General features: G+C 40.3%; 1 protein-coding gene across 1 annotated transcript; it reads left to right on the top strand.

The window, feature by feature from the left end:
* Positions 1-16: 16 nt before the first annotated feature.
* LOC131291095 (muscarinic acetylcholine receptor M3-like) lies at positions 17-27,975 on the top strand. The gene is made up of 9 exons (XM_058320285.1): positions 17-457; positions 620-734; positions 11,635-12,434; positions 17,332-17,483; positions 17,700-17,820; positions 19,987-20,058; positions 27,397-27,566; positions 27,669-27,856; positions 27,941-27,975. Exons 1-9 carry the CDS (start codon positions 17-19, stop codon positions 27,973-27,975), a joined length of 2,094 nt encoding a protein of 697 aa, XP_058176268.1.
* Positions 27,976-27,986: the final 11 nt, after the last annotated feature.

The raw sequence follows: 27,986 nt of genomic DNA, 5'->3' as shown, positions 1-27,986 counted from the left end.
GTGCTGACGGTCGGAGATGACAGACAATCCGTGCGTGTACGGCGTGGAGCTGCGGGAGCCACCGGCAACCGGTGGCCCGTCCGCCACCAGCCAGTACGACCTGCTGTTCCACCCGCACCATCATCCGGCGCCGGTGACCTACTACTACGACCAGTACTACGCCGCGGATGGCGTGCAGTCCGGCAACCTGTCGACCGCCCTCGGCGACATCATCCGCGAGAACGTTTCGCTCATTGTCGACACGTACAACTACACGGCCGGCGGGGGCGGTGGTACCGCCACCGGTGGCGGTGGCACCCGCACCGGTGCCGGTGACAGCTCCTTCCAGAACCAGCTTATCATCCCACTGTACGCCGTCATCTTCCTGCTGTCGGTCGTCGGCAACCTGCTGGTGATACTGACGCTCGCCCAAAACAAGCGGATGCGTACCGTCACGAACGTCTACCTGCTGAATCTGGTGAGTACTCCCGGGGGGTCATCATGGTGTGCTCCTGGTGGCTGAAAGGTAAATAGATCGAGAGGCCACGATTAGGCACCCTGTCAGCTAATGCTTCCGGGAATCCAACTTCATCCGCTTACTTATTCATTCGCCGCCATTCTTCTGGGCTCTCACACTCAGGCCATCTCCGACCTGCTGCTGGGCGTCTTCTGCATGCCGTTTACACTCGCCGGTCAGGTGCTGCGGCGGTTTATCTTCGGCAGTGTCATGTGCAAATTAATACCGTACTTTCAGGGTAAGTAAGACCGGGCCGGGGCAGATTAGCGGTGTGGCGGATGCCTTATTTATTGATCACCCTTTGTTGAGCAAGTGGTGGGAGGAAGGGGAGGGGGGGGGGGGGGCGGTGATGAATCAATTTCCCTTTGACGCGAGCGAGAAGCCACCCCCGCGTCCCATCCGGTTCCGCGGCAGGTGTTGGGTTTCCCATCGCTAACAACAAGCTGGTTATTCCGTTTCTGTTGCTTCATCTTCATTCGTTCGTTGCTAACGTTCACTGTGGAAGTCAGTTTCGTGTGAGTTAGGATCTTAGAGGGGACGGCAGGGTGGAAAGAAGTTCGTTCAGACAGAAAACGAACGGAAGGCGAATTAAAAAAGAAAAAACGAATCGCGCTGGTTCGCATTCCAGCGGCAAATAAGAAAATAAATCACCTGATTAAGCGAACGCTCGCTCGGCACGACGCAGAAAAGAAGCACAAGTGGTCGTGATGTTTGCCCCTACCCCCCTACCCACCTTCCCCCCCCCCCCCCCCGGTTTCGTGATGGGTAAAAGTCGAGATAATCAGATATTTGTTGCGAAAACCCCAAGGTCCCGACGCTCGGCGCTCCAAGCGACGCCGGCCATATTGCCTTTTTTGGGTGGAACAAAACATTTACCGTAATTTGACTACCAGCTGCCAGTAATCACTGGGCGCCTTTGTGTGTGTGTGTGTGTGTGGGTGTTTTTTGTCTATAACGTAAAAAAAGGGGCCCTCGACAACAATCTGTTCTCGTCACGTCAACGAATCTAGATCACTCGCAAATCGATTCGTACCCCCAGGCAGGCGACGATGTTCGGCGTCGTTCGCAATCGAAAACAAAAACAACGTTTCCACCGTATCACTATGGGACGCAACGGGGTAAAGTGTTAGGATAAAAAGTTTACGACTGAGTTTATCACAATATAAACCTTATCGGTGTTAAAGATTTAAAAGGGAAACGGTTATAAATGTCCGTTTAAAGTTTGAATCTAGCTTAGCAACAACCTAAACCCAAGAACCCACCCTGCGACCCTTTGACAGTTTATTCCGCTTGTGTTCCGACATTGTGCTTAAGGACCGCTTTCCATCCGGTCTGTTTGTTGTGCCTGTTGTTCATAAGTTTTACCGTTTTAAGTTTGTTTGGAAGTTGGCATTTTCAATACTTCTCGGTAGTGTTCGTGCGTAGGAAATGGAGTACGGTATTCTTGAGGTTCGTAGTAGTGCAACCCGAATCAATCGCCAAACTCGATGCTGGCCCTTCCGAGGTATATTTAACCCCCTCAGCATATTTTGACAACATGGATGAATAGGTCTTCCGTTTGGCAGGTGCACAACTCCTTGATGGAGCCTTAGTGGGCGGATCATTGAGCCACCCATTCATCGGGTGCTTCGCAGTTTCTCTTGGTAGTGGTAGTGGAGGCCTTGTGCTTTTGAACAAACTTTTTACTTACATTTATTCTAGGCAGACCTAAATTTATTCGATATTTTAAGCAAAACTGAACTTGATTTTATCATTTAGTTAATGTATTCAGTCAGAATAAACGCAAAAACGTATATTAAATTAATTATGGAGGCGCCTGGTGGTAGTGGAGACGCCTGGTGGTAGTAACAGAACCAATTTGGAATTATTGTTTACATCCTTTTTTTTCATTGGATACGCAATACAAAAAGCTTCCGTAACTTTGCTCATTTAACATGCCTTTTTTCACGATAAGTGTAAGTTCAAATTAAGTGAGAAATGGAGGCGCCTAGTGGTAGCGGAGGCGCCTGGTGGTAGTGGAGGCGAGCTGTAATTCAGAACGAATTTGGTATTATTGTTTACATCAATTTTTATTGAATAAGTAAAATAAAAACAAGCATAAGTTTGTTCATTTAACTTGTTCTTTTCTGACAGAAAAAAAGTTTAATAAAAACTAAGTGTGTTATGCTTGATTGTAGTGAAAGCGTCCAGTGATTTTGCACGATTTTGGAATTATTATTTACGTTTAGTTTAGGTACAAGCAAATATATTCGATAACTCATACAAAAAAGTCTTTCAATATGTCCATTTAACTTGCTATTTTCAAAGAATGACAAAGTAAATGCAAACAAATTAAATATGGAGGCGCCTGGTGGTAGTGAAGGCGCTTTGTGATGCTGAACGATTGGTTTTGTATGTAAACAATATTTCAATTTTGGGCATATACAAATGTATTGGATAAACAAAATAAAACTATCGATTGGTTTAGTTAATTTACTGTTTTCATGTGGTATGCCTAACAGAATATATGAGGCAAAGAAAATATGAGGTGAGAAATGGAGGCGCCTGGTGGTAGTGAAGGTGCCTAGCAGTAGTGGAGACGCCCAGCGCTGCACGAACTTTGTTTTCCTGCGTATATCAATGTCGAAACGCCCTGCGTGTTGTATAGGTCCAAAAAATAAAACAGGTCCATGAAATTCTGGCTCAAAGAACCTCTTTGTCACCATCGTTGCTCTTGTACTTCCAAAAACTTTCAGTGTAAGCACTTGTGTTGCAGTGAAGTTTCTGATTTGGCTACGGAATGCTTTGAAAATCTGATACAAGAATATCAGTTTTAACACAAAGCATACCGATGTAAGGTGGATCATGGAGGCGCCTGATGGGTGATAAAAAAAATGCACCGGAAGTGGATAACAGAATACGTTTAAATTTGAACGAATGATAAATTTGGCATTTTAAAACGATAAATGTAAACTTGTTGATCAGTGGAAAAATAATAAAACATAAAAGGAAATGTTAGTAAAAAATATTTGTTTATTTGTATTAACACTCTTTAAATGATCATTTCTTTCTCATTTGTAAACTTGAACATTTTATGAAAATATGGGTTTGTTTTAAGTACTTACTTGTGTAATGTTTTAAGTATTTACTTGTGTCTTATACTTACAAAAATGTTTTAAGTACTTACTTTTATATTATTTTGGTCTATTTTAGACACGTGGAAGCATAGTTGAATCGATGCTACCGGGGCTATCCACTACAAAGTCAGCGTGCTGCCATTATTCCAATTCTTCCCGAGCTCCCAAAGCGCTACTCCCCGAACACATTTGCTAGCATCACCTCGGGGAGGGTTGCTTTCCCGCACGCCGTATCCCGGTTGCCACATCTTGATTTCGCCGCCAGAAAAGAACGTACCGCTTCACTCCTCGAGCCCGGCGTGTAATGCAATCACTAATGTAAGGATAATCGCCGGTTTTCGTTGCTTTCGCCTCGTCCTTCGTGCATCATGATCCGACAGTTAATTAGCATCCCGGCTCGGCTCGGCTAGGAGCAGGGAGCTTGGTTTGTGAGGGTTGAGTTATTTACATATCTCCCTCCACTTGGCGTAATCCACAGCTCGACGGCACGCATTCGTTGACTCGATCGGGGTTCCGAAATCCGATATCTTGGTCGGTTGGTTTACCCAACGCAACTCGACTTTCCACTGTTTGTGCATCAATCAAATGCCAGATTGTGTGCCACTTGCGCTCAATTGACATGAATGGTCGCCCACAGAGTTAAGTGGACGATACTGGACGTTGATCTGGCAAAAATAAACAAGTAAAAATAGGGTTTGACAAAAGATGATTTATAGTTTGGGCAATATATAAAAAAAAGCAAAATATTGTAGTGTTGTGCTTAATGAATCTTTTGGCGAGATTCATTCATATGAATCTTTCACCTATGATTCATTCAGATGGATTCATGAATCTTTGCGGATTAGAATCTTCAAAGCTTAATGAATCTTTCGAAACCTTAATGAATCTTCATGAATCTTTCACGGATCTGTCACGAATCTCCCCGATTCTTTCATAGACGTGGACAATGCAACCAAAAAAAAAAAAAAAAAAGGATCCCTCAGCCCATTTTTGGCTGGTGACTTTTCATTAGTTGGTGTGTCTTTAGGATTCATGAATCTCTCGACGAAAGATTCATGAATCCCTTATAAGGCAGAGATTCATTCAGATTCATGAATCTGAATCAGATTTACACAACTCTAAAATATTGTCCTCAACAGTAAAAGTAAATAAAAAGAGGATATCTCCTATCCCATTCTTTGAAATAGCTTATCAGTTTTTGCCTCTCAGGTATTTGAATTTGTCTCTAACTCATCAGCTTTGGTTTCGTGTTTATTTGGTCTACTGATTTTCCATTTAATCTCGGTCTAAAACATTGGTAATCCAGAATGAATGAGATTATTTTATAAAACTGTCTACAAAAAGAAAAGAGAACAAATTTATTAACAAATAGAGTGTTTTGTACTGATCAATATCTGAAAAGTATACGTAGCAATATGCAAACTAATTTGCATACACTAATATGCAAACAAATTATAAACAAGCAAAACAAGTCTCGTTTATCCGCTATACAAATGAGTTTATATTCCTGTATTCACCACATTTGTGATTATTTCTAAGAGGACAAACAAAACTGTAATAAAAACATCGGTAAAAAAAAAATTTTTCCACGATAGCTCTTGGTCACCATTTTCCAGTGTACGTTTTAAATTATTTCACGGATTACTTCTCCACATTATTAGCTCCACATCTATACGCTTCTCCATATCATTTCGTGGTATAATATTTACACATTCTTGTGGCATTCACCGGCATGGCGTCGAAATAAGTTGACGCAAACGTATTTTTAAAAGCGTGTTTTTGCAAAATAATTTCATGTATTCAAACGTAGTCTTACGTAGACTTCAAGCAACCTCATGGTCTAGCGAAAAGAAACACTGTTGCTGAACATCGACGAAGCGTTTGATTTGGGAGGCCAAATGAAGTTATGGTCGAAAATGGAAAAGTTTCGTCTCTACCGGCATTACCATTAACGATGTGAACGAGAAAAAAATGTCTGCAAAAGCGCTTGCTACCAGCTACAAGAAGTCATAACTCTCCGGCTCTGTTTTGGCTTGATTTGGCCTCTTGTCACTGTGCGAAATCCATCCTGGAATGGTAAAAGGTACTACAAGGCAATTAAGTGTCGAAAACAGTCGATTCTCCGAACTGTTTAGAACTTCGTGGGCTCTAGTTGGGCGGAAACTCTTAAGAAAAACCTAATGGTGCCGATGATTTCTAGAGAAGATAAAGAAATGGAACCAACGACTTTTCTGATGGTGGGTGTAGGACAGACAGGTCGAGAGTTACATAAAAAAAGGATTACCATCTTAATCATCTGTTTATCTTGTTTCTTTTTATTATTATTTGATCGGTTGGTCTAAAACAGAATTAATTACAAAGTACACTGTACATTAATATTACAGGGTTTACCAATAGCTTTCACACGCCGAAAGAATTTTTTTTGCGATGTTCAGTTTTGAGTTGGCTATCTACATAATGATAGGATTTTAGTTAAATTATGCACTTTCAATATTGTTTATATAACACTTTTTTTTATTACTTCAAATGTTGGAGACGTGTTTTGTGCAAAGAAATTGTTATTAATCGTATCTATTTGTACTTATTGGACTTATAGATTAGTGATTTGTTATCGGCTTTCAACAGAGCGACACTTAGTTCTTAGAAATTTCCAGATTTTACTATTGTTGTTGTTTAGTGAGTTTAAATTTTGAACCGTTTTTGACCACTTATCATTTCGTTCTTGTGAGATTCTTGTTTCTATTTCCTGTTTTAATGAGTGATACTGTTGCTTGACGATCCCGCTCGAACGGTTCCGTTGCCAATTCTTTCTAAACGTTATTTTAGGGATTGAATTGTTCTAAGCAGTTTGTATATGTTTGTTATATTGTTAATTATTTGATCAATATTGGTGGTTGAACTTATGTTGTTTGCAAGATCTATTTTGCTTTAATTTCACCACTGAATTCATTCCGATTTGCATTCTTGTAATACAAAATTTTTTATTTTTCTATAATTATTGTTACTTGCGTTTCCTATAGGCAAGATTACTGGTAGGAAGTCTGACGATAAATCTATGTATGTTTTGATAGTTGATACATATACTTTTTACTATGGAGCACTATGGTGTATTAGTGTCTGATATTTAACGTCATAGATGACAGAGACAACACCACTTGCTCTCTAAATAAAGTTTAGTGGCAACGGCTGTATTCGCCTCTGAGCAAAGTTCATTAAAGTAAACCTTGAAAATTATGACTTCCTGTAGGTAGATATATAAATAGACATTAAGTATTTTAGTCTACATAATATATTTCGCATTCACAAACGGTGCACCGGTAACTGAAAAGAAAAAATATCACTTTGCAGAACATACTTGAGATGTTTAACCGAGCCCGTCCCGCTAATCGAAATATTTACTCGGTGGAAAAGATTGTTTGAACCAAACGTGCCGTAAAGTATCGTTTGACGAGAAAATTTATTTATTAACCAGATTCTTCAAACTGTGCTCGAGCGCTTCTGTAGCGAAAAGGATCGCCATTTTCCACGGCCCCCCCCTTTCGTTTTTCGCGAATCCACTTGAGTGGCTCGAGTCGCAAACCATTGACAAAAAGAGATTGGCCATTGCAATCGGAACCGGCGCCTCCCGGGGTCCTCGTCCGGGTTCGCCCGGTCGGAATTCCGTTTATTGAAATACACAGAATTGATAACGACAGTCGCCAATCTGCATTAATTTGCCCAAAAACCAGCGCCGGTCTTAAAATGTTTTCCGTATTTTTTTTTTAAGCCTGGTTTTTTTTTTTGTATGCCGTAAACGACCGCCTCGAGGCCGAACCCTAAAGGCAAACAGCGCGTCTCAGAGCGATGTCGAAAGGAGTAGGAAATCTTGAAAAAAAAAATGGGAGGAAGGCAAAGAAAAGCAGCCGAAGAAAATAACCATCATTTCGCAGAAGCGACCAAATCACACGCCACGTCGGATGGTGGCCTTTGGAAAATGGAAGCGCTCACGGAAGGCATAAAGGGCTCCGTTTTCCGAACGCCGTACGCGTGGCGTTTTCGCGACTTTCACCCGACCGGAAGGAAATGGGTGAAAAAGCCAGATGTAAACGTACCCTATCGACGGGCACGTAAAACCATACTTGGGGCTTTGGGAGGTTTGGGGGTGCTCCATTTTGCACAAAGCATGTCATTTCCGCCGTGGGTGGAATATTGCGTACAGGCACTCACGGACTCCCTCCCGGGAAGGTGGGTTCGATTTGGTTTTTTTTTTCACGACCACCGGAGCAGTTGTTTTTCGACATCCTGAGCCCGAGTTTCGTACCTACCTTTCGTGTCGCGAGCAGCAGGTGCAGGTGGACCGTATGGGGGTATGGGACCTGTCAGAGGCCAATCCGGGGGCGCTATTTATCAAATCGCCCAAGAGGCAGAGTGGTGACAGCTCTCGCCGACAGCTTTTGGTCCTGCGTTTTTTTTGCCGATGGTAATTTGTTTTGTTGCGCCGCACCATCTGCAGGTTGCAGGATCTTCATTCATATTCCTCAGCGATAGTGCAATCGCACTCTAACCCCTCGAGCTGGGGGAGGGGCGAAAAGACATCCGTAAGAGCCACGGCGGTTTGAGCTGACTAATGCCAACCTTGTATGTCCTTTCGACGCGCGACGTCGCTGTGAGTAATAAGGGTGTCTTGCGCGATTGCTGGCGAAAGCGCAAAACCCGGCGCTCTTTCAAAAAGGAAACCGTGGTAATCCCGTAATCTATCTATCGCATGTGCCAACCAGTCGGTCGTGGCATCTTCCATGCATTGCCAGCCATTCGCGTGAGCGAGTTTTGATTTCACTGCCAAAGATAATAATATTGGATTGCAGGCTTAAAAGACCCGGAGGGCAAGAGGACGCAGCTTCAAAACATAAGATTTATTTACAATCCCCTTTGTTCGACCTACCTTCGAGTTCGTTACCTCTTAGGGGAACGACATCACCACACGCCATTCGGGGGTTCGAAACTTCCCGAACTTGGCGTCACCTGGTATTCTCAAAACTCAGAAGTCAGAAACTCCACTCGGAGAACGGGTCCCAAGAATGTTTTACTATGTCTTAAAGAAAAAAGAACTTAAGCCCCTTTCCGAAGCCTTGCGTCCAAAGCACCCCAAATCGCTAGTTCTCCAGTCAGTGAAAAGCTCGTCAGTGTACTTCAAACCAACTGTCACTCCTCAGTCATCTTGGTACGTCTCAGCTTAACATTGATTATCGACTGCTACTCGTACCGTTTGTCGGTCTTCAGGGATGGATTTTCGCACGACATTTTGATGATTCCCAGCTAAAAGTGTGAAGTATCCAATTTTCTTAGTAGTTTTGCACAAAAGATTGGAAGTCAAGTTGAGGATAAAATCCGTACCATCCATCATAATATTCCAATAATTGAACAAATTCAAATAAGATACCCTCGGATAGTCTCGTTATCAAGGTCTCTTATATTAACACCAATTTTGTGCACACACAGTTTTGGGATGAGTTTTGGAACATAAATTTTCCCACCCTAATCCATCATGTCCCACAGTGGGATTAACAAAAACCTTGTCAAGCTATCCTATATTAAACTGTAATGTTGAAAGATGTCATTCGAACTTATTTTGCATATAATATCAAAATATTATCTAACACTATTGTTCTCTTCAATACACTCTGCGAGTTACACTAAGACCACTTTGGTTTTCAAAACTTTCATTGAAATTTCATATTAACATTGAAATATTGATAAATAAGCTCAATCTTGATATTTTTTACAGGTAAATATGCTTAAACAAATACCGAAACTATTAGTATATCATTGGCTGCTAAACATATTGTGATAAAACATTGAAAGTCAATCAATTTAATCTCTGCTATTCATCGTAGATAAGATAATGGCCAGTTCGGGTGTGAACACTGAACAACAGCAGCAAACGTCTATTTGGAAATTAATTTTCTTTCCTCCTCAGACCTCATCAATATTCATTCAAACTATTAGGAAGCGGTCTAGTCCTATTGTTTTTTACCAAAGTTCTGTTTGTTTCTCATGCGTTACTGTGTCAGTAACGAACCGCAATAATGTTTCTCACCTGTACGGAAGGACAGTTGATTTACATTTGTGGGTTCGTTATTCAAAAAAGGTCTAACCCTTGTTTGCTACATTTGTTCTTTTCAAATACTCATGTGAAGTCTAAGTAACTTAACGTTGTTTCAAATAGAAAACTTTAATTGCGAACAATTTTTTTTACAGTTCGTTTTAGACACTTTACAAAACAATTCAGAACGCCTTGAATCGATCAACACAAAGAACAGCTTGCCATATCTTACATCTCAACATTTTTTGCTCAAAATGACACATTTTATGCTTTTACCAGCTCAATTTAGAAATTTTCTTTCATCACCAGTAGTTTTTATTGGACTGGACTATACTTGTTTAAGCAAATTTTTCCGAAACATATACATTCATCGATATTTTTTTGTTTTGAAAATTACGAAAATCAAGGAGGCTTTATAGTAACTGGACAGAGTGTATTGCTTCTACAATCACTAAAACATTGTCTCTTCTGCAAATCAAAATAAGCAACGTTATGTGATTGAGCTATTTCTTAGCTTTACCCAAGTATCACTCAATTGCTAACCACCATCAAGTGTTCGCGCGTGTTCCATTCGAATAGTTCCAGCATTTTCATCAATTTGTTCTAGCAAAGAGCGAATGTTACGGATTCATCTGCAATGCCAGTTTGTCGGTAGATTTGTCTTTGTTGCTCTGAATTACTGAGCCAAAATATATCCATCTTCAACTGGGATGCTTGCACTTACGAAAACGTGTATCATTTTGCTTGTTTGGTATTGAATTGATTGTGATTGCGCTGCAAATCACGTTTGCTATGCCAAGCAAATTGTATCTCTGCTGTGTATAATTTATCCCGTTTTTATGGCAGTTCGTGAAATAGAAATATTCAGAACTAATACTATACACTGAAGGAAACAAGAATAGCACCACCCCGTGTTGTGTCAATATTTTTTTAATTTCCATAAGTTAGTTTACATAAAAATGGCTTGGAAAAAAACTTTGGTTTTTTTTAGCAATTGAAGATATTCTAACAAAACAATTGACATAAAATTTAATGATGCGATTAGTAAGGATACGAGTCTATGTATCTAATCTTATAGCTGTAGTTTTTCCCACTTGTTCTATAATTTGCTGCAAATGACTTATTGACACCTTTTGTTAAATTTCGCATGATTTATCCATGCTGTTCTTTACTTGTTCACTACTTATTTGTCAATGATTCGCTTATTTATCACCGTAAGCTGGGTTTTATTCCCACGTATATGTACCGTAATACTACGATATGTAATTGAAAGATTTTTGAACCGGTTTTCAAGGGAACAAAGGGCTACATCATGATCAGTTTGCTTGTTTACCTTATTTTTGATGGAGCGATACTGTACCTGACCCATTTCTGCTAAATAATTTTGATAATCGAAGAACTCACAACTAATAAAATTTAATTTCTCAAGTTTGGGTTCTCTACTAACTACTGATATCTTTAGAAACCCATTTAACACGTTGACTGCTATGGCGATCATTTTTGATAGCAAGCTGTCATTAGTTCTAAAAAGTTTTTATCCCATAAATAAATGAAAATGAAAGATAAAAATTTTAGTAATATTTACTATCAATTCTTTGGGAAGCTAAGACTTTGCCTAGGCTTAAAAAACCATTGGTTTAATAAATGTTATAAATGAATTTTACTATAAAAGATTGTACTAAAAACATGTACAAAACGCATGACAGTCAACGTGTTAAAGGTATGATTGGTTAGAATACATTAAATTCCTGAACAAAACACCAAAGTGTTGCTAATAAAGTTTCAAACTGGAAAAAGAACAAGTTTGAAGGAAATGAAAATAAATGTTGGCAACAAACAGGATGGTGCTACCGTTGTTTCCTTCAGTGTAGATGTAGTGTGCTGCTGGAGCAAAACAGGAAATGCAACTGATTGTGCCTCTTTTGTCGACATCCCGACAGCGGTTTCCGTTTCGGTGGCGGTCTGGACGCTGGTCGCCATCTCGCTGGAGCGCTACTTCGCCATCTGCCGGCCGCTGTCGTCGCGCCGCTGGCAGACCCAGTTCCACGCCTACAAGATGATCGGCCTGGTGTGGACGGTGAGCTTCCTGGCCAACTCGCCGCTGTGCTACGTGCAGCGGCTGCAGCCGGTGCTGCGGGCGGGACGCAGCACCGGCCAGATGAAGTGCCGCGAGGTGTGGCCGGACCGGGTGTCGGAGAAGGCGTACGTGCTGTTCCACGACGTCGGCCTGCTGGTGCTGCCGCTGCTGACGATGGGCTTCGCCTACTCCATGATCGTGTCGAAGCTGTGGCGCGGTCTGCGTCACGAAATCAAGCACTCGTCGCTGTACCAGCAGTCGAGCAAGCTGTGTCAGGGTGCCGCGGCCGGCGTCCAGCAGTCCTCAGCGGTGTCCCAGAATGCCCCGGGGGGCGCCTACGGGGGCAACACAACGCCCACAGGTGGTGGAGTTAAGCGCCCCGATCCCGGCTCCTTCCTGCACCCGTCAAGCATGAAGAAGGGCATCTTCAAAGCGTCCCAGGGTGCGACGGTTAACTTTAGCAGCAACAGCTACCACAACAGTGGCTCCGGGAATGGACAAGGAGCGGGAGCTGGTAGCAGCGCGGCCCAGGGAAGTATTGGAGGGCCAGACATTTCCGGACACTTGCCCACCGTCGGCAACAGCGGAGACCAGATGGTGGAATGTGAATATTGCGACACCAGCGCCGGAAGACTTCGCAGCGTTCGACATTTCTTCGCCAAGGTAAGCAACCTACTCTCTAGCGATTCGTTCCCCTTCCCATATAGCAGAAGATGCTCAACTCTATAAAACATGTTTACGAACTTTTAGTAAAGGCTCTGGTATAATCTGGCTCTAGCTCTGGTCTGATAACCATAGTAGAGCGATACCTAGCTGAACTCGAGCAAGAAGTAATAGTTGCGGAAACTAAATTGTAATAGTAGTATGTCCATCCCAAGTAACATTTCCAATACCTAAAAGACTTAAACAGGTTTTAATAATGTTTTAACATGGGAGTACTAAATCCAACTGGTTTAATTGAGGCTTTTCATTATGCAAAACAGTATGAGTAATTTTAACACCTTTAAAACATTTGAAATTAATAGTAGTATGTCCATTCCAAGTAATTTCCAAGGCCTAAAAGACTTAAACAGGTTTTAACAATGTTTTAACATGGGAGTACAAAGTCCAATCGGTTTTATTAAGGCTTTTTATTATGCAAAACCCTTTCAAAATTAGTTATAAATTAAGTCTAAATTCTTTGTCACATCCTTCTTTCAACCTTCCCTAAGTACCATATCGACTTAACGAAGTCTTGTGGGAGAATCCTTAAGAGTACGAAGAGCTACGAATGTTATTGAAGTGTTATTTTGTTGGGGCAGTTTGTTTGTTTCTCTTTTGAGTCGTAAAGAAGTGGAACAAAACCAAATGTAGTGGACCGTTCAAATGAAAAACCATTGAAAACTGTTTTCAAAAGATATGAAACCACAACCTATCTAGATAATGGACGCAGAGGAACTGATGGATCATCCATTATCAGATGGAAAACCCATTACCGGTCTGATTGGTTCTGGAGGTAAATAGCAGATGTGAAGAAAATGTAGCTACGGATGACCAAATACCACAATCTCAAAAAGATGCTCATGATAATACACTGCATCCCATAATGATAGCCTCTCCTAGTTGTTTCATTCATATGCTAATTTATATAATCGTAAGGAAAAATAAACATCAAAAGCAAGGTGATTCAGTTCTGTTTTATCAGAAAAATATGTTAGAATATCATTAAGGTAAACATCAAATAACTTGAGTGTCCCATAATGATCAAAAATCATTCCAATTAACAATGCGACCCAGCTCCTAGCTACGTCACCTGTTGGCAAAATTAATTTGTATGTTCTCTTTCTTTCTTTTGTAATTTATCTTGAACATGGGCCGTGGAAAACAGCTCACGGAGGTCGCTGAGAAGGTCGCTGCTTATCGCTTTAATGCTGAATTGATGCTTATCGCTTTAATGGCAAGTCGAACCGTGAGATTGGTGAGCTGAAAAAAAAGCTTCACGAACGTAATTAATAATTATATGAAAGATCCCAGATCAAATGGGCCTCAGAAGTCTCCCGGACGTCCTCAAAAACTTTCCTCGCGTAATAAACGGAGATTTTTCTAGAGTCTCTTCCAATTCAACCAAAGGTTGACTGTAAGCGAAAATACTGTGTTGTGGCACTGAATTCTCGTCCTGATATTGTTAGAGAATCCATCAAGAAAGTTCCAGCACTCAAAACTCACCACAAAGTCGTTAGCTTGGAGTCTGCTACAGAGCATATGACGTGGAGGAATGATTGGAGGAACGTAAGTTGTCAGTTTGCTATATGGTCCAGGTTTTAAACTATTAATCTAGTTTAGGTGGTTTGGAGCGATGAAAAAAGTTCCATCTTCCGGATGGTAACATCCACTACTGGCGAGATGTGAGACGTGAGCTACGATTTTTCTCTCGACACAATTTTGGAGGTGATTCCGCCATGATTTGTGGTGCGTTTATGGCGGTCATGGTAGTAGTGAATTGACGATTGTACCAACACAGCGATATGTACATCGACATCCTGGACAATCATTTGAAGCCTTATTTGGAAAACCACAACACTCAACAGCTCATTTTTCATCAAGATATAATGCTGCCGTGGACGCTTGGACGACAACAAGAACTTACAATGTCTTGGCCAGCCGTTTCCCCAGACCTCAGAAGACGGGAGCCATTACGAAATCATACAAGAGTTTGGAATTGCTATCCATAATGCTTTGCGTTCCTTATCAGTAAATACGTTTGGAAAATTATCACACAATATGCCATCAAGAAATTTCCATGTTGTAAATCGTAATGGAGGACCCACTGATAACTAAATCATTACTTTTTTTTATCCATATATGCTATTTCCGTTGATTAAATATTTAATCAAAATCCTTAGTGAGGCTATCATTTTGGGACACATCTGTTTTCAGTTTCTTAGTGCAACAGAGATTGTTTTTTCGTTTTCCCCAAAAATATTGATTAAAAGTAAAACTAGGCGAGTCTACCATTTTTATGACGCAGTGTACAAAGCTGTACAACAATCCTCAAAAATAAGTCGTAAAACTTACCGCTAAACATGTTTTGAAGAATTCTATCACCTTTCTTGTTTCGACATTTCATTAGGAGTTTTTGGTCTACACCAATGCTGCCTTACTGTCTGTACTTTACGGAGTATTTGGGCAATAGCACAAAGTTATAGAAGTTTTATAGGTTTTTTTTTATCTATATTTGTTTAAAAGGTTGTCCCCTCAATATACTTCCCAATTTCGTTTCTAACTAATCCAATCCTTACATCTTTCATTTCAACCATCAGACTCATTGAAACATTGGATATAGTTTACCATTTTTGCATGATTTCTTTGTGTTGTTTCGAGGGAATGCTTCGGGAGAACATTCATTTTCGGGAGAACATGTTGCACCGACACTTGAGAGTGACTGCTTAATAGCTTTTGATGTAAACTATAATATACAATAATCATCAACTATAAAACTGTCAAACCGAATAAAAACAAAGGTACATCAAAATCGGGCTCAGACTTTCTGCAACACGCTATACTCTCACCTCACTCAAGAAGTCTCTCTATGCTTGACTTGTAAAGATGAAAGGAAAAACAAAACGACCCTTTTATGTTATTAATTCATGTAAGGATCACATAAAACTTACATCAGGGTTGCTAGACCAAGGAAGTTGCTGGAAACCAAAAAATAAAAAATACACTTCGAAGAATAAATTAAAAAAGACAGGGACAGTCATGTGGATCTTTTAAAGTATGAATAAATTAATACGGCCCAAAACGCGTGGACCGTCCGCTCCTTTAGATATCTATCGGCAAGGGGAAGTAATTTTCTCGCCACGCGTTAAACATTAGAGTCCACCTGAGGTACGCTCGGTAAATCATGGTGATTTCCCCGGAGGTGATCCAACATCGACGGTACCGGCACGGGATGAAATATGGATGGATGGCAAAGTTTCGTAGTGAGCGCAGCGAATACCTGCTCGCTCCGGTAGCGAAAAGTGGGGCAAGCACCATTATTCATTTTAGAACTACATGAAGTATCACAACATACTCACGAACGTGTAACATAGATTCTTTTGTGTTTTCCACGCCTCCACGTCAAAATTTGTTACAAAAAAGAATGAGACGAAACAAACAGGGAAGGAAATCATGTTAAAAGAAGTTTCAATATTGCGATGTAAAATAGATGTTGTCGTAGGACATTTGTTAGTAAATGAGTTCACAAAAGTAGGTTCAATATTCTAAATCTTTGTACTTTATATTTTTTTTACCATAAATGGTTTATTTAGTCTTGGAAATTAATGTCAAATCAAATCTTTGTGCATCATCAACTCTTTTCAAAAAGTTAGATACAAAACAAATTACAAACTATAAAGTTTTCGTTTAATAATAAATTCAATTAAACAAAATCAATTAAAAGTTAACGTTTAATAATAACGTTTGGAAAAGAGTACTCTTCAAAATCGTAGTTTAACTTTTTAGAGTTTTTTAAATGTTGATTTGTTGGAAATAAATGTTAAATCAAATGTTAGCGCATCATCACCTCTTTTCAAAAATTTAGATACAAAACAAAGCACAAACTTTCGATTAAAAAGTTCTCGTTTAATAAAAGTGTGTGGAAAAGAGTAGTCTTAAAAATCGTAGTTGAAGTTACCTTTTGGAGGTTTTTCATGTTGATTTATAAGAAATAAATGTCAAATCAAATGTTTGCATTAACAAAAAATCAAAATCAAAACTCTTTTAACAAATTTAGATACAAAGCAAATAACAAACTTTCGGTTAAAAGTTCTTGTTTAATTATAATGTGTGGAAAAGAGTAGTCTTGAAAATCGTAGTTGAAGTTACCTTTTGGAGGTTTTTCATGTTGATTTATAAGAAATAAATGTCAAATCAAATGTTTGCATTAAAAAAAATCAAAATCAAAACTCTTTTAACAAATTTAGATACAAAGCAAATAACAAACTTTCGATTAAAAGTTCTGGTTTAATAATACTGTGTTTAAAAGAGTAGTCTTCACAATCTTAAAGGTAACTAACAACGTTTTGGAGTTTTTTAATGTTGATTTGATATGTTTTAGTACTCCTTGTTATCTAACCAAGTGGACGTTAATGTGTTTCGTTTTAAAAAGTGCATACTGCCTCACCTAACCTTACTCGGTTAGTTCGGTGCAGTGCTGTAAAGGCGTTCGCTATCTTTAATATCCTGCACTCATTAACCTCTGGGCAGGCAGCGGCACTCGAGTCGAGATTTTAATGTTGGATTGGTGCGGTCGTAAAACCGGAAGGCAACGCTGGTTTTACTGGCGTCTGGATGGTCTCGCTCTCTCACACTCCGAAAAGGAGAGAGATGAGGGAAATATTTGCGCGATAGTAAGCAGAAGCTCGGAGGGTATTTGAACGAACGTTGTTTTTTCGAGCAAACATATTTAAAAGTATTTCTTGACTCTCCCCACGGTTCACTCATTTGGTGGTTTTTCTTTTATCGTTACTGTGTTTGTTTTTTCTTCCGTGACCTTAAACAGCGACACCGCGGGGATCTGGGCCGGAATCAGTGATATCATCTGGGAAGTGGGTCACCGGACGGGCTGCCGGAGCTGGCGGAAACGAAGTTTGACGAATGCCATCAAACGCCCGCGCGCCAGCAACCTCAGCAGCAGCAACAGCATGGATACGGTCATCATTATCACCACCACTACAACCACCACCACTCGTACCACCACCACCTGCACCATCAGCATCAGCACCGGATGCAGGCGGACGGAAAGCACGAGCTTGGACCGGGCGAACCGGCCGCCCACGACCAGGCCCGGGTTCTGCTTTCCGGTGCGACCGGCAACGCTGTCACCACGAACACCACCACCCCCAACACCACCACCACCATGACCACCACCTCCACCGCCACCACCGCCACCGCCGACACCTCCAGCGCACCCGGGACCACGGATCCTGCCGACGATGGGGCGCTCAAGTCCGACCCGAGCTACCAGTTCTCGCGCCACGCAATCCGTTCCACCTACATGGACAAGAGCATCGAGGCGAAGAAAAAGGTAAGCAAAAGGGTAAACTGGCAACTGGCCTTACCCTGGCCAACCGCACGAGCTGGTCTTAGGTCGGGCCGGGCGATTTGTTAGCCAATTAAGGTATTACCACACGCCATCACTTCAAACAACAACAACCCCCCTCCGGTGCTGGGGTTTCTGCAACAACACAACAAACAAGTCCCGTTTTCTGCCGGTTATGCTCGGAACCGCCGTGGGCTGGCGTGTTTTCCCCAACCCATTCATCGATGACGCCACCGTATCCTTACAGTAGCTTTTATTAACTCACATTAAACGGTACTATTTCTCTTTCAATTTAACAGAAAATTGTGAGTTTTCTTCTCCAGAAAAGGTTAATTTGGTCACTGACAAATGACAAATTACATTTCTTCATTACCCCGGAATGTATGCAACAGTAGGGTACACAGTTGTGTAATTCCGATTCAAGTTCATTGATCTGAAAGATTCTTTACATCATTTTAGAGATCCATGAATCTGTTCAAGAGAGGTCCATGAATCCCAAAGATTCAGTAACACGTTGACTGCCATGGCTATCATTTTTTATAGCCAGCTGTCATTCGTTCTGAAAAGGTCGTGTCCCATAAGTTAGTGAAAAAGTAAAAATTATAGTAATATCAAGAAATTAATACTTTTTGAAGTTAAGTCCTGGCTTAGCCTTCGAAAACCGTATGTTTAATAAATGTTATAAACAAATTTTATTTAAAAAAATGTACTAAAGAAATGTTAATGTTAAAAGAACAGAAAATTAAAAACCGAAAAATTGGTATATAGACCCTTCTTTTTTTTTGAGTCGCATGATCCACTCCAATAAAAAAATCATGAGGATCTGTGAAAGATACATGAAAAATTCATGAAGATCCATAAATGTTTCGAAAGATCCAACAACGTTTGAAGATTCGAATCCCAAATAAATCTTAGGTGAAAGATTCATATAAATGAATCCCGCCTAAAGATTCATAAGACAAATCACTAGTTGACACTAATTGTACCTCAAAATTGTACACCCAATCATACCGGACGCGTCAGTTTGCTGTAAGTATTTTTGACCTTAAGCAACTTTTTATCTAGCGAAGATATTTTATTTTCTCAAAGTAATTGAATTCCTACGAAGAGTTGAGTTATTTTCAATTTGTTTGGATTAATTTGGGGCGTCAATTATTGTCTTACTGTTATGAAATTTTGGGTTTTGGAAGGTGCATTTACAAACTCCATAATTCAATTCCAGCGCACACTTTTCTTCTGCGGTCAAAAACTTCTAAAGTTATAACACAACAAATTTGGTTTTTCCAAGCGGATATGTTTTCCTCTAACACCAAGTGTTAGAAAGTCTGTCATAATTTGAAAGAGTAAAAATTTACCTTTCAAATGTGCTTGGAGGGATACAAAAAAGCTTCATTTGATAACAAGGGCCAAAATCACTTACAGCTGGTAGGATAAGATGAGATTACAAATTAAAAAAATATGGAAGACGAACTAATGCACATTGTGCTTTATAAATCATTATAAAATATTCTTTCATTTGAATCTTTCACCCTATAATCATTAAGATTGATTCATGAATCTTTCACGAATCTTCGTGGCTCTTTGATAAACGACCAAATGAAAAAAGAGGACCAAATAAAAAAAAGTGGATTATCTTCTCATTTTTATATGTTTTTTTAACCTTCTTATATCTTTGGAATTCATGAATCTCTCATTAAAAGATTCATGAATCTCAAAATCTAAGCAAACAGTCATAAATTATATATCTGAATCAGAATTACCCTAATTTTATGTTTTGTTTTTTGATATATCTACAATTTGTAATATATGAAGAAATGACATCAAATTGACTCACTGGTACAATTAGTGTTGATGTAACGCCTTGTACACGTGCAGTGTTTTTCCCTTTGGGTGTATAAGCTATAATTCCATAATGAACATCGCCGGCCACTCCATATCGATCGGGCCGATTCAACCGACCTGAAGAGTCTTCCGAGTGACCTTCAATTCGAAACGCAATGATGTGACAAACTTCCGCCGCATTACCTCACGTACCGATACATGCGCGCTTCCATCGTGCGGATCATTAAATGTTACTTCCATTTGTAACTGATTTTCTTTTCTCTTGCTGCTCTGTCTTTCTGCGTCCCCGATTGAAACCCGTTCGACCAGGTGATCCGAATGCTGTTCGTCATTATCGTCGAGTTTTTCGTCTGCTGGGCGCCACTGCACATCCTCAACACGGTAAGTGACTTTCTGGAAAGGAGCAGCTCACTCACGTTCGATTTTGCTTTACGTTCCGATGGTCATTGACGATGCGTGCACTTATTTAATGGCGTATCAGATGGAAGTTGATCGGTGGTCTGTAAAACACTTCGACCAATAAATTTCTGTTCCAATAAATCGCACGGAAACATAATACAATACCGCATACCTCGCATAGTTATGAGCAATTCACTTCGAAAATGATTTCTGATGGCCAACGCTAAGCGATTCTTAGACTTTGATGTAGGGGTGGCTGAGGCAATATGCATCCCTGATGCAAAACCAATTTAGCAACCTAACAAATCAAAAGTAGCAACCTAACAAAAGTCAACTAAATTATGGTCTCACTGTGAAATTGACAACACACTACATCAACAAACACGCTAAATAAAAGGAAAACAAAACCATCACCTCTCGGCTGGAAAATAAACAGTGCCAAAGTCGTTGTTTTTTCACATGGCATACAAAGTTCTTTAAATTTAAGTCAGAGCTTCAAAACGCGATTCACTCATAGTTTAATTACAAGTGTGTTTAACTATGAACTATATCGGGCAAAATGCATCAGTTTGTAAACAAACTAAAACGAATTATTAAATTCGTTTAAAGATGGAAACAAATATCAAAATGAAGAAGTTGATTAATAAAATCATTGATTACTGGAATTTCATTTACATTCGGTCAAACCGCACTAAATGTTCATCCTTTTAATTGTTCTAAACTTGATTATTGTACCTTTATTTTGTGGTGCATTTTGCCTTTTTGCTATAGTGCACTTTGCCTCAACCAGATATATAATGGTTTTAGCAAAATAGGCAAAATTTTCCTGCTGCTAGTTTTAACTCCATTGAAACAAGTCAATTAAGAAAAATCAACCATCGCTAGCAAAGTTCTTGGAAAACTCTATCGTATTGCTTAAAGAGTGCATACTGCACCATGATCCCCTACATTTGTGCACAAATAACGGAATGGAGCAAATCGTCGGGAGGCGCCAACACTATTCTTGCACGAGATATCACTTTGCCATTTGCAGTCGAGTGAGAATAGTGCTCATATTTCCGCAAGGAAGCGTTTACAAAATGCGGAAAAACATTCCAGTCCCGCTGAAGAGGTATGTTTGATGGAAATTGTTCCAATACAGTTGCAGTGGGTAGATGGCTTCGCTGAATGTTGGCAACATGCCCTTCTCAGCCCACGTTATGACGAATGAAGAGACACAGAACCGCGCTGAACCACTTCAAACAATCACCTGTTTTACTCTGAATTTTTGTTTTGTTTAATTATAGAGACTTGGACCATCTTGGTCGTTCGTCTCTGTTTCACGCTGAATAATCGAAGTAGTAGTTATACTAGTAGTTTGTTTATTCCCGGATCACGTTGTTAACTTACAACAGCGGATTTTAATCATTAAAAAGTTTGTTTTAAAAGCTAATTATTGTTGGTTTAAGCTGAGTTTTTATCGTTTTTGAAAGGTTTTTTGGATGTTGAAAAAACTAACAAAAAAACCCTCGATGAAGAAATTAAATCAATCTTAAAACTAATCTAACACTAATGAAATAAAAAATACTGTACAACGAAGCCTAACTATGATACAATATTAATTAGGCTTTTTAGTAACAGCTTGCTGTGCTTTCTCAAAATGAATAGTATACGAGTGCCTTGTGCAGTGCAGACGTACTGTACCATGGAGGAGCTGTGTAAATTGCCATCATTTTACCAAATAAATTGCGCTAATGAGGTTTGGACTTTCACAACTGGATTCCTCAACCCACAACCTTGCATGCTCTCTTCGTATACACTCCCTTCCAAATAATCCATTTCCGATTTAAATATTTTAACAAACAAAAGCGTACATTAAAACCAGATCATGTTCACGGTCAGAACAAAAGTAAGTATAAGGATAAAGGTTGAAGTTAATAACACATAATTTGTTATGCGATGAAAACAATGCTCATTATGTGGATTTTTAAATTTAACAATTATCCCACTGAACTCCACCAAAACGCTACCTAGGAAACACACAATTTCAATTGATTATTCACAATTGATGAGGAAAGATGAGATCGAAACCATTAAAAAAACTCATTAATACAAGGCTTTATATAATCAATCTTTGTTTACGAACTTTAATTTAGCTTTTTTGTTTTGGAAGCAGTAGAGTAATTTGAAAATTTATTCACATTAATAGCAAAGGTTGTCGTTGAGGTTTTCAAGGATTAACCTCTTTTCTAAGAATAGTCCCAGGTATGAAATTGGATCACTCCACGTAATTTTAGTATTTATAAATCAAAGTCTGACATCTGATTGTTTGCGCGAACTAGTGTTTCGGGTGAAAAATACAGCTTCCCATTTGAACTCGTTCACTTTAAGCATCCATTTCGTAGAATATCGCGCATGTGAATATATTTGTTCAGAGCCAGATTGATATTTTTAACAATTATTTATTCATTTGATATCATCATTCAATTATTCTGCAAATGAGATTGGAAATTAATTGCTTAGAGGAATTGTTAACAGTTGCTCATAGTTAAAACTTAAAAAGTAAACATATTAAAAAGTAAAGGGGATATGACCCTGCCTTGCGGCACTTGTATTTGAAATGACCAATAATTTTATACCAAATGATTCAGAAAGTGTGAAAGGGATTTATGGCTAACAGTTGACAACAAGAACAGCTATTCGATTTGGATATTTCTTCATTGAAGGAAACTGATTCTTGTTCGGGTGAAAATCGACTGAATGTTTTCAGATGAGTTAAATTAGTTTTACTTAAATTAAACTTCACTTTAGGAATCACTTACCATCGTTTACGACATTTTTATTTCCTTCTCTTTCAACAACTGTCGAATGTTGATGGGTTTTTTCTCTGCCTCGGAGCTGTTTGCGCTCGCAAGTAAATGATTGATAAAAAATACTACCTGCAAAAGCAGTATTCGATTAAGCTTGCTTTAAAAGCGTGTTAAAACAGGGATGTGATAAAAATCTCGATTTCTTCCGGTCCCAGCTGGGCCTGGGTGTTATCCAACCTTTCAGCAGGCAGATTGCCGAAAAATACTTCCAGCCCGGCTCAGGTGTCGGGCGGGCACCACACACACACGCTCCCCCCCACACACACACACACAAACACTCGAGCAGTGATCCCTAAACAGATTGTGTTTCAAATTGAATTATCCTCGCCGACGATGATAATCCGACCCCGGGTGAAGATGATATCAACCAGCTTGCCCAAGACACCTTTCCGCGCCACTCGCACATTTCCACCGGATTTTCCGATTCCGCACCGAGCGCGGTAAACCAACCTTACGTAACGCACGGGCGGGCAAATAAAACACGAAATTAGCGGCGAGATGCCTGGTTTTTCGGCCTGGTGGCGGTTGGGTATTATTATGCCGTGATGTACCGCTTTTTACATTCCGCGGGAACAGATTGTAGATAGGCTGCGTACGTGGGTGACAGGTTGATAGCGTCCCCAAGGAGGAGGAGGAGGAGGAAAGAAAAAAAGCACTTCCGCCGGTAATTCGATCCCCAAGCTTTGGAAAACGAGGAACGCATAACAGAGTTGTAATACGCTCCGAGAAGGGTTGCTGCGATGCTAAATTAGGGTGGTAAATAAATAAAACAATATACACTCATAACAAGCCAGCATCGAGCAACGGGAGGTGGAATGCTGGAGTGTTTCTCCTCTAGGATCATTGTCGTTCGGAGGTCGCAAGATGAGAAAGTGTGCTTTCGAGAAAGTGTCGAGGTGGAACGGCCCCCTTCAATCCGGATCAACCGAACGGCGTGAAGGAAAACAGGATTTTAGCTCTGGAAAAACGTGATGGCGGTGCGGGCAACAATTTGATCAATGTTTTATGCATGCCGTGCTCGCTTTTACTGGGCGTACGGGAAAAACCATTTACCCACATACTAGGTTAGCCAATAAGTTTTGAAGGCGGAAATGAAAATACAGCTTTTTTTTGGAGGTTCCCATTTTTATTGCTCAGTACATATAGTCTTCCAGAAGATCAACTAGGACTTGGTCCAACGATCTTCTAACTTTGTTATGCTATTACGGAAATGTTTTTTTGACTCTACGCAAATACTCCTCTATAACAGCTCCTCGTTTGTTAAAAAATGCTTTCCACGAAGGAATTTTGATTTTGAATTTTTGAGGTGTGAAAACAGTCAGACATCAGTGGGAGTTAAATCAGGCGAATGGGGTGGATGTTGCAACAATTCAAAAACAAAAAGGAGAAGACTTCTTTAGTACTTTTATCATCTTTTTATCTCAACGTTTGTAGCCAAAGTATTGAACAACGAAATTGACTGTAAGAAAAAATAAATATTTCTGCACATGAAAGGGCTCTAAGATTCAGAGAAGGTATCAGAGTTCCACATACAAGTACGGCATATGCTAGTAACAGTAACGCACCGATAATCTCTATGTGCAAAATGTTTAATGTATTTAGCGGCCAGCATGACTTTGATGTTAGCACGACAAATTTTAAAAATGGCATATTATTAAGATGAACGTCTAGTCTAATTAAGAAATAAATAAGTTCAGTTTGTGATTTTTTTTGTGTTCCATGAAGATTGTAAACATAGATTTAATATTAGTTTTAAGATCAATCAGATAAAATAGTCCCTTGAGCAGAACGTAATAAACGAAGGATGAAGGATCTCAGTCGCCGATAAACCTTCCAAAACAACAACTCAACTTCATAACGCTTGTATACACGAATGAGTTGACGGATCAAAATTACATTTTGAGCAAGTGCGTATGAAAGATGAAATATTAAAATTGCAAAGGAATTTTGGATTTTAAACAACTCGAAGGTTGTCGCTTTTTAACACGTTGACTGCTAAGCGTTTTTAACACACATTTTTAGCACAATCTTTTCAAAAAAATCTCTTATAACTTTTATTAAACCAGCAATTTTTGAAGCCTGATCAAAAACTTAGCTTCCCGAAGAATTGATATTAAATATTACTGTAATACTTGTGTCGCATTTTCATTAATTTATGGGGCAAAAACTTTTTAGAACTAATGACAGCTGGCTATCAAAAATGATCGCCATGGCAGTCAACGTGTTGAAACTTATTGGCCAACCTAGTAGTGCACGCGAAGCCCCCGCTTCGTACCCCTTGCCAGTTCGGGACCGTTTGTCGCCCGGAACTTCGCGCGACGCGAGTAACTCGTTGATGGGTTGAGGATGGGGTCGTTTTTTATTTATAGTCATCCCCCGTTTTTTGTGCGATTTGCGGCTTGCGAAACCCCGCGTTGCGTGCGTGGTTTGGACGGTGAAATCTCCTTGCTCCTTGCGCTCGTCGGTCGTAAAAAAAGCACGTTCACCCGGTTTTTACGTCAAAAGGGCGTCACCTTTCCAGCGTGCACCACCGGATGCCGGAAGGAGATTGATTGAATACTTGTTGCACGCACACTGCCCATAAATACTTCATTGCGATTTATCGAAATAATGCTCCGCAGCTCGTGAAGCAATGCACCACCGCTCCTGTGCTCGGGAGTTCGCGCGAAAAATCAGCGCTACCTGTGTTTGCTCGTTTAAAAAAGAAGAGAAAAAAACAAATGTCACCGATAAGCCTTAAAATAGCGCCCTTGAACACGTCTCAGCGACCTGAGCGGAATCGGTACACGGAAAAACGTTCCCCGTTCGCCCGTCCCGGGGGGGCTTTGTTTGCGGCTTAATGGAAGGAAGCATCCCGGAAAGGTGACAGGCATTGCATATGACAGTCAAATGAGGGAAACATTCTCGTACGTGTCTAAGAGGAAAAGCCAAAAAAGGGGCCATCGTTATTCGCCGGAATCGAACGGAGAGCACCTTTCCATCAACACCCCGAGGGCGATGAACATTGGGTATTTTCACGGGTGTTTCTCGCATTTTCCACCTTCCAAGAAAATGATTCGGGTATTATAGAATGAAAACGGATAGATCCCTAGAATATTCCTGTCTTGTCAACAATCGATTACCACTCTTCGTTTTACAACGCCGAATCGAGATATGAAAAAGCAAAATAAATCATTATTATTTCCTGAATTCCTTTCAACGCGTGACAAATTTTAGAGAAGCCTTACAGAATGGAGAACCCTTGGTTAAAATTGAATATCAAATGAATACACCTGAAAATGTCATCATACCCTTTGACAGATAATAGAAAACCGAGAAATTAATTAACTGCAAGGACCGAGTTTCAAACAGAATGATCAATGCCAATACAACATGTAGAATTGTTGAACAAAATTGCTGATAAATTTTCATCAACTTTGCGTTTTCATATTATTTCATAATTTCATTAGAAATCATAGAGCCTACAAATGGAATTTTGACGTCATAGCAATAAAATTCATTTCAGGGAGAATGAGGTGTAGGTTTTATAACGAGAATGTTAACTGAGCATGGATGTGAATTTAAAAGCTATTTAGGTTTTAGGAAAATGATCGAAAAAGTTTCGTTACAGCCCCATAAGTACTAGGCGCCTCCATCGATGGTTAGAACTAGAGTTGTGTAATCCAAATTCAGATTCATGAATCTGAATGATTCTTTGAGGTTTAGAAATTCATGAACCTTTTAATGAAAGATTCATGAATCCCAAAGATTAATCAAATGATGAAAAGTGATGAGCAAATCCCAAAAGATTCATAAATCCATCTAAATGAATCTTCGGTGAAAGATTTGAATGAATGAATCTCGAGAAAAGATTCATAAGGCACTACACTAATTATAACAGCTTGTAAGAACGATATTTCAGCACACGTTTCATTTTGTTTTCAAAGTTATAGTTCATAAAACTTCATTATTATTTGTGTCTCTGTCGAAAACTGCTTGAACAATCCTAACCTTATATTTATTGGGTAAAATCGTATTTCAAGCTATCATGCCTTATGAGAGCATAAAATTGAGCCATAAAAAGTATCGATAAAATATTTGGTGGGATTTATGTTTTGAGGATGAATTTAACGTTGAAACCTGGTAGCACACTATACGGAGGTTTATGCCACTATTGACCCCGAAGGCGCCCACCGTGCACTGGTAAATATTCAGCACGGTTTTGCTTGACAGCCACGGGAACAGATAGCAGAAACGGTTTCCGCACGATTTCGCCAGTGCGATCGAAGGTTTTTCTTTTATCGTTTTGGGCTTTCAAGTCGAACGTTGATGGTAGGTGTCATATAACGCTTATTTACAAATCACCTCCAGCAGTCGGTGTTGTTTTCCCCTGTCAAATTACGACGCACGCAACGTTTACAGCAAATCATCACGCAAAACACGTTGACACGTTGTTTTCGTTTTCTCTCTTCCCCTTCCAACGTACCGCCAGGTGTATCTGTACTCACCCTCGTTCGTCTACCAGTACGTGAGCAGCAGCGGTATCGCGCTGGTGCAGCTGATGGCGTACATCAGCTCCTGCTGCAATCCGATCACGTACTGCTTCATGAACCGCCGCTTCCGGCAGGCATTTCTCGCCATCTTCAGCTGCCACCGCAACCGGTAAGTAGAGTGTGGTGTGGCACGCCTGCCAGCAATGGCGCTGTTTGCGCTGCACTCGCCCAGTAATCGGCTTCAGCGATCTTGCTCCCTCTCCCTCTCAAGCATGCCACTATGCTGCTGTATCTGCTGCGCCACGCAGAAGGCGGCACCACTAGACGGCGGGGAGGGCAAGTCGGCGGCCTACCTGCGCCAGAATGCGGTGAACCACTCCGGAGCGGAGCGCAACAACTCCGACCTGTCCGGCAACGACTCACTCGTCTACGTCGGGCGCGGTATCGTGCAACGTTCCGGTAAGTGAGAAGAGAGCGAGAGAATAGAGAGAGAGTGGGTGACTCCATTACTAATCCGCGCTGCTTTATTTTCTCATCCCTCAGAGATATTGATTCTGGAATCCGAGGATCGGGTTTAGCACCGGTTCCG

Source organism: Anopheles ziemanni, chromosome X, assembly GCF_943734765.1.
Source record: "Anopheles ziemanni chromosome X, idAnoZiCoDA_A2_x.2, whole genome shotgun sequence".
Classification (NCBI taxonomy): domain Eukaryota; kingdom Metazoa; phylum Arthropoda; class Insecta; order Diptera; family Culicidae; genus Anopheles; species Anopheles ziemanni.
Note: the sequence above shows the minus strand (reverse complement) of the source record. Positions and strands in the feature narration are given on the sequence as shown.